Genomic DNA, 7759 nt, shown 5'->3' with positions numbered 1-7759 from the left:
GATAAAAGCTTCAGGGCGAGTTTTAAGAGAGCTTTGCAGATTTCATAGATCAACCTCCACACAGCTCTCTGAGCACAAAATCAACAAAAGAACTCTGTTGAAGTTGGAAAGAGCTTTTAACAATAATCAATATTAGCAACAAATACAGTTTGAATTAAAAACAAAAAGAGCTAAACTTCTGAGAGTTTGCAGAAAGTAGAAACAGCACTATTAGTCTCAATACAGAAAGCCAAACATATTAATTGAAACTTTGAATTTGAGGACCAAGAGCAAAACGGGGGCAAACAAAACAAAAACAAAAACTGAAATAAAAAGAAACAGCAGTTGTTACACATAACTATTTTTCATTTGGAAACCATCTTAGGTTTAACATGTTCAAGTGTCAGATTTACATTTTTTTTTGGTTGCAATTCTTTTTTAAGTGAAATATATATGTTTTTCAAATGTAGGGTTTTATTATTCACTTTAAGCTGACCCTGATTTAACCCCTTAAACACATGTCAGACGTTAATTCTCTCTTTAAATACCAGAACAATGAGTCTTTTTTATTTAATTTTTTTGCTTCTTTAGTTTATCAGACAGATAGTTGATCTGATTTATGAAGACGAGCAGTACTACGGTCATCAGTTCTGACTACGACAGGAGCAACGAAACTCTGCTTTCTAAAACAAAGTGATAAAATGTGCATTTTGGTGGTTTAACCGGCAGGTTTGGACAGTCACCTTAAGTGCAACAAATGCACAAAAATGAGAATTATTAGAATTTGAGTTTCCAGGCATGAAGAGTTCCTCAGCAGAGCTGAGATCTTTCCTCTGAAGGTACAGAACTTACAACCGGATGACATCAGAAGTGGTTTGTTCCAGTTTTAGTGCTGCATCATCTTATTAAAATGAATAATGTCAGCAAATGTATTTGGTTTTTTGTCTTAAATGATCAAAATTGTCTTTTCCAAACTAGATTCCAAACTAGATTTCTGCTCCCACTGCAGCAAAAATAAAATATAAAAAAACACAAAATTATATTCCCGCTACCATGTTTGACATTGAGAAATTAACTATCATAAATAAAGCATCTTTAAAAAGAGTCCAAAAAAGTCCAAAAAGTGTTTTACTGAGACAAGTTCATAATAGGCTGATAAAACAGAACATGAAGGATTGTTCATGCTTTCATGCTTCTCAATAATCCTTTAAAATGCACTTCATGAAAGGATCAGAAGTCGACCAAAATCAAAATTACAGTCATTATGTTCGTGTTTGCTCTTCGTGGATCACTTGGTGAATTCTCTCTCTATTTGGTTAAAAATAAAAATAAATGACAAAAGGAGAGTAATGACAGAAAACTGAAGAGACTGTCCACAGTCCCTCTGGGCTCCACCTGTTAACATATAACATTATATTAGCATTTTTTCTGGTTGATGCTCAAATATGAATACATTCACAACAGAAAATAAATCAAACAGATGGTTTTCTGTGATTTTTATTTTTTATTGAGGCTCTCTGCTGGAAGCCACTTTCAGTAAATATCTAAAGAGCTACCTTTCCATTAAAGGCAGCAGTAAATTTAGGGCTGAGCCCTTTGCAGACCACTTGCAAAAAGCAGAGTGTGAGTGGAAAATTGGATCCTGCAGAAAAAGGCAAAGAGAGTGCTAACCCCAGAATATCCCTCCATTAACACGGTCTGACGGAGCGGCTGCGGTCACACGCTTAAAAAAAAACATTTTTAATTTCAAATCTTTGTTCTTCTGAAGACGGGTGAATCAAACTCCTTATTTTTTTGATCATCTTCTGATTTTTTGCAGGGATCGTCTTCACAGGTGAGCGCCATAAATGTTCTCTCGGTTTCGCAGCCTCATGTCTGGTAATTTGCCGACAGGTTCACCATCTGCCACAAGACAGAAGTGATCAAGAACACGCTGAACCCCGTCTGGCAGCCCTTCACCATCCCTGTTCGAGCCCTCTGCAACGGCGACTATGACAGGTCAGCAGCTCCACTTTCCCCCACAAACTTTTGTTGGGTAGCTGCAGAGTTTTGCATATGGTTTGGTTGTTGTCAGGTTTGGGGTCTTCTCTGGCTCAGAGAGGCGGATGACATCAGCTGTCGCCGGGGCGGTCAGAATAATGCCAGCAGTCGGTCGTGGCGTTCCAGAGACCAGCGCTGGTGTTATTGAGACTGACTCAGTTTTCACTCAGCCGACTCCTATACATTTAAAATGAGAGCTGTGAGTCGTTAATGATGTCCTGCTGTCAGGCGTGCTCGTGCTCGTGCTCGTGCACGCGTCCACTCTGACCTCCTCCTCCTCGCCGCTGCTGCTGCTGCTGCTGTAATTAGCGCTCTCTGCGGCAGGATTCCTGATTGATCTCCTGTCAATAGCTCGTCACATCAGGAGTGAGAAATTATGAAAATTGCAGGGTGAGGAATTGCAGGTGACGTTGTTGTGAAACACCCACGCAGGATTAAATCAGAGTAAACGCTGCAAACTGCCGCATGTCGCCGGCTGTCAGCGCGGTCTGGACGTGTCCCCCGAGGTGCATGAGCAGGCGGGCCCCCACCATACCGCCGCTTTGCATCAAAATAACACAAGAAGGTTTCTGCTACCGAATGAAAGGAAAACTCTTTAAAACAAGTCCAATACACAGGGGGTAAGTTCATAGCTGTTGTACTTTTGCTTTTTCAAATTTTCCCAAATAACAGTCTTTGTTTTTTGTGTTTTTGTCTCTTTTATAAATTATTTCAAGTTTATTTTGCAGAACTTTATTTTTTTCTGTCTTCTGAGATTCCAACTAACCCAAAACCCTCAGAGAAATAAAGTCAATATTCTTCTTGAAGCTAATGGCTAATGGGCAAATCTTTCTTTTTATTCTCTTAAACCTGTCAGGGTTACTCGCCAGGATTCTGTTGGTCATTTTCAAACCTGCGTCTGGTTTGTAATCCTGTCCTCATAATTCAACTCCTGCTGAATCGTTGTGTCTTTGTGTCGGCCCTGTTCGCCCGCAGTTTTCTGTTTCTTTGAAAAGTTCATTTCAATTCATTGCAGTTTCTTCCACAGGAGCCTTTTTTCAGTGTTTATGTTCATTAAAATAGTTAGTTTGACGTCTGGCAGCCTCTGGAGTCCTGTTCTTAAAACCACAAATCACAACATTTTAACCGTTCGAGTCCCACTGCAATCAACTTCTAAACTGAAGTTTATTTTTTATTTTTAAAAAACAGTACAAATGTGATCAAAGCTGGATCTCTCTAAAAGTTAACATCCAACTAAGTTATGTACTTTTTTCAAAAGGTATTTCAAGTGATTGGCCTATAATTATAGTTTTATTATATTTTTTATTGATATTTAAAAATGTATTTTTATTCATTGTTTTTAGCTTTTTTGGTTGACAATTTCACCATCAGTCCAACAACAACAGATGAAAAACCGCCGCTGGGCTAATTCTGGACAATTGCATTCAGTGATTTTAATGTTCTCTGTCCCTGAGAAATAAATAAAACTGAATTGAAACATTAAGAAAAAATCAACACATTTTGTCCAAAAAATAAAGGTTATCTTATGATGTCAGTCATATGACCTACAACCAATAAAAGAAACTGAACCTTAACATAGTAAAAAAAAATATATAATATTATAAAAAGTGGATTAGACAAAACAGTCCTGTAACATAGCTAGAAATGTTTACATTCTTATCCGATTAAATGAAAAAACTCAACGCCTGTCATGCTTTTCTTTGGTCAACCTAAACTAGAGACTTTGGGTGTTTCTACGACATTTTAAACTTCCACGCTGATCATATTCTGATGTATTTTCAAAGTGTTCTTAGTGGTCTATTAGAAATGAATTATGCTGTTTTAAATCCAAAAACTGTGCAGTTTTCTAGGACATAGTTTCTGCAGAAGTTCATTAGAAATTCACCTCTGAATTGTGGGTGGAACCGTTGGCGCAGAGCAATCCCACCCCCACTTCCTGTCACCCGTGTGTTTACACTCTCTCCCAGTCCCCTCACACCCCCAACCTCTCATTAGCAGTGCAGGGGAAGGATAAAAGAGCCACATGCGGCATACCCCTGACTTAGATAATATCTTTCTAAGAATTCAAAGTTTTCCTCAGTTGAACTTTAGGGGCTTCATTACCAATCAACTTACACATTGTAGTCTTCCTAACCAACATCGGTAGATATTGTATGACCTGAAGAACATTTTTGAGGTCATTTCTAAGAAAGTTTTGGAGAAAGTGAGGAACGTGAGGAGCTTTGCATCATCTGTTATCCTCATATTTACCTCATTTACCTTGTGTGTTCTTTGGCATCTCAGAAGACCTGAAAATGACCAGCTGTTCCCATAAAGTGACTGCTCAGCCTGTTGGGTCAACATATCAACCCAATTTGCATTCAAGCTGCCGTTCCCAAACATTTCCTCACCACAAATGTTCAAACTCTATTCTGAACGGCAAATTGGACCCATAAATTCACCAATGTCCTCCAGAATGACTCACTAAGCTGCCAGAGAGTTCCCGTTTTACTGCCAGTTTTATGCTAGGCATGCTAATTAGATTAAATCACCTGAAAGGTTCCAGAGACGATGGCGTTTCTCTCCGTAGTTCATGAACCTAACATTCATTTTTCTCTGGAACTTGTGAAATTGATCATTCTCTTTGGTTGGAAGCTGCTCAGAGCATGGAGCTCACATAATACCATAACTGCGCCCACAGTTCTCCTCAGAGCGTCATTATTTATGAAGTGAATATGTAATGCCTCCATCCACTCCAGCTCTGACAGGCCACATGGACTTTTTCTTTCCTCCATAACAAAACCTGCTGTTCTTTTCTTTTCTTTTTTTCTTCCAGGACTGTGAAGGTAGACGTGTACGACTGGGATCGAGATGGAAGGTAAAAGCCTCATGATTCACACTAATACCTCCTAAATGTCAAAAAGAAATTAAATGTTTCATGTAGAGTCTGCGTGTGTGGAAGGTGTGAGTGGGGAAAACACATCAAACAGAGGAAAAACCAAGCAAAGGCTGATAAGAACCTCCGTTTAGACGGACGGCTGAACTCTGAGCTGCTTCTGTTCCGTCTGCAGACACGACTTCATTGGAGAGTTCACCACCAGCTACAGAGAGCTGTCTCGGGGGCAAAACCAATTCAACGTCTACGAGGTGAGCCGCTGCACGCTGGGTTTTCTGTTTTTGGCTTTTCTCATATTTAATCAGATTATTTCCAACATCTTTTGAAACGACCTCCTCTGATCTGGGATGAAATTTCAGGCCTGGAGCGCCTGATGAAAATAGGTGTCAACACATAAAAAGAATCTGAATCCCCTTTTTATCATTATTAAAAGAGGTGCTTTAAAAACATATATTCTAAATAGTACATTCATAAAATATTAAAGTTGAAAAAATAAACAGTTATAATACTGCAAAAGGGAGAATACCTAAACAGTTCTGAGGTAAATATGTGCTGGATGTGAACGGACAGGAAACGTGGGGAAGGACTTGGAAGGATTGTGGGCGGTCTTTAAAGGGTCACCAAACAGGGGAGTTGGAGGCTGACTCCACCCACAGCCTTTCTGATTTGTTTTAGTAGAGGAGTGCACCTGTGTTCAAATTTAGTCAGGCTGTTATAGATAAAAATATCTTAAAATGATAAACAAAAAGCCATTTTTTTAGAATAGAGCTCTATAAGTCTTTGTGTTTTAATATGAGAGCTCTTACAAAGATAAAATATCTGTCATGAGACAACAATCGAGAAGCAGGTTTCATCATTTCTTTTTGCAGACCATGTAAATGCAGCTGCACTCTTGTTAACTGTTGCACAACATGGTTTGCAGTCCATGTTAAAGTTGTTTTTTTTCTCCACAGTGGAGACTTGATTCTGTATTCCTTCTGTCCGACGTTGTGTTGATGTTGAAGGAGTCTGACTGCAGTCTTTTAAAATTAAATATTGAACAAGTGTTCGTGCCGATGTTTTACACGTCCTCTTGATCTGCTGGATGCAAATCTGCCGGCTTTCTGAGTGGATCAGGTTTCTAAATTGACTCTGGACCTTAGTGAGCCGAGCATTCTGGGATTGTTCACTGAAATTTCTCTGATTAAATCACATTGGCAGAACTTTTTTTGTCATGACCTGTCAGGTGGGAAGTTTAATTTTCCATCTGTTCACTCAACATTCTTAACTCGATATATGTCCGTGCAATCAGGTAAAGAATAAGATAAAAGACAGAGCAGCTAAAGGGATCCCAGATCATAATATCCCCCCCACAGGCTCGGATGGAAGTTTTATTTAATTCCATCTTTCTCCGCCCCCTCTGGTCTCTTTGGTAAGATGAAAATCTTGGAATGTGATGCATGCCTTCATTACATTTATGTAAATCTGCTCTCATCAGTCCACACTGAACACATAAACTGACTTTATTGCTTAGGAGACAAGCTTTATGCTCTTAAAAAAAAAAAAAAAAAAACTTCCTTTGCTCTTATTATCCACACTCAAGTGATTTTCTGGAGGCTATAGCTGAACAGATTTAGTTTTTTAAAGCCCTTTAATACTTTTATGAATTTTCCTTCAGCTGATTTTCTGCAAACTGTTAAAACGTTGACATTTCCGTGAGAAAAGAGCACTGTGACCTGTAAACAAGCATCAGAAGAGACTGTTCCATTTTTCATTTACTACAAAATCTGAATCGTAATAAAAGATCATGTTGTTTCTCAATACTAATAAAAAAATCATCATACAGAAATCAGTAGTCATTAAAATGAGACAGCAAGTTATTATTAGGGGTGGGTTTCTTTGGTCAATGTTGAGTAAAATTGAACCTATAATATATTTTTAATTTATAAAACACCAAAAGAACACAAAGGAAAAATCTTTTTATTTTATTTTTATTTTTTTATTTTGTCAACCCATACTTTTACTACTAAAAGTGGTAACGCTTTATAATGAGATTCCATGACAAGCTTTATTAACACATGAACAAACATTATTAATGTGTTTATAGGATGTTTATAAGACATTTATAAGCATAATAAGCCAAATGAGGTTTATTAACATACGTAGTAAGATTCATTACCATCTAAAATGAGACAGTTGTCTACAAAAGCCATATTAATAAACTGTTTACAAGCTTAACCAATGTATTAACAATCATTGTCAACATTATGAGTGTTTTGCAGCACCTTATCTAAAGTGTTACCCTAAAAGTATGGAAAGAGAAATGGCTCAAAAACCTGGACATCTGGTCAGAATTTGAGACCAAAAGATTGTCTGTCAATGGTTGAAAGAATGCTTCTAAAACAGCAATGGTTAAAATTACCATCTTAACCCACAAGCAAATGTGTTAGTCAATGAAAAGGGAATGAAATATAAACTAAAGAAAAAGCAAATTCCAATATAAATACAGATTTTTGTCAGGTAAATAAAAATCATTCAAACCAGATAATTATATCCAAGTGTGCTACTCTGTAAACTCACTTAAGGGGATTGTTGGATCTAAAGCAAACTCTAGAATACTCAACATGAACTAAATAAAAAACTCAAAATAACAAAAGATTTGAGAAACAGGGACGCATATTAATGCCTCTATTTTTAGAAATCATTTTAAAAGCATCAAAAATGGATCAACCCCCCCCTTATGTCACCAGTTTGTCATTTATTGTATTTGTCTGTGTTAAAAATATTTCTTTCCCCTGCATTGAACAGTTTTGAGGTAAGTATAAAATTTAAAAGTAAACACAATGTTCATGGTTTAAAAGCATCAAAAATGAATCACCCCCCCCC

At 37.5% G+C, this 7759-nt stretch overlaps 1 protein-coding gene across 1 annotated transcript in view; it reads left to right on the top strand.

Moving 5' to 3' along the window:
- Positions 1-1872: 1872 nt before the first annotated feature.
- The window catches only part of LOC112159128 (copine-9), a gene marked incomplete at its 5' end in the record, with an annotated part of 45711 nt that continues 39824 nt past the window's right edge, over positions 1873-7759 (top strand). The window contains 3 exon segments of the mRNA XM_024293014.2: positions 1873-1977; positions 4835-4876; positions 5070-5145. Coding sequence (XP_024148782.1) covers positions 1873-1977; positions 4835-4876; positions 5070-5145 — 223 coding nt within the window.

The sequence above is a fragment of the Oryzias melastigma genome, linkage group LG7 (genome assembly GCF_002922805.2).
Source record: "Oryzias melastigma strain HK-1 linkage group LG7, ASM292280v2, whole genome shotgun sequence".
Classification (NCBI taxonomy): Eukaryota; Metazoa; Chordata; class Actinopteri; order Beloniformes; family Adrianichthyidae; genus Oryzias; species Oryzias melastigma.
This window is presented reverse-complemented; position numbering and strand designations above follow the sequence as displayed.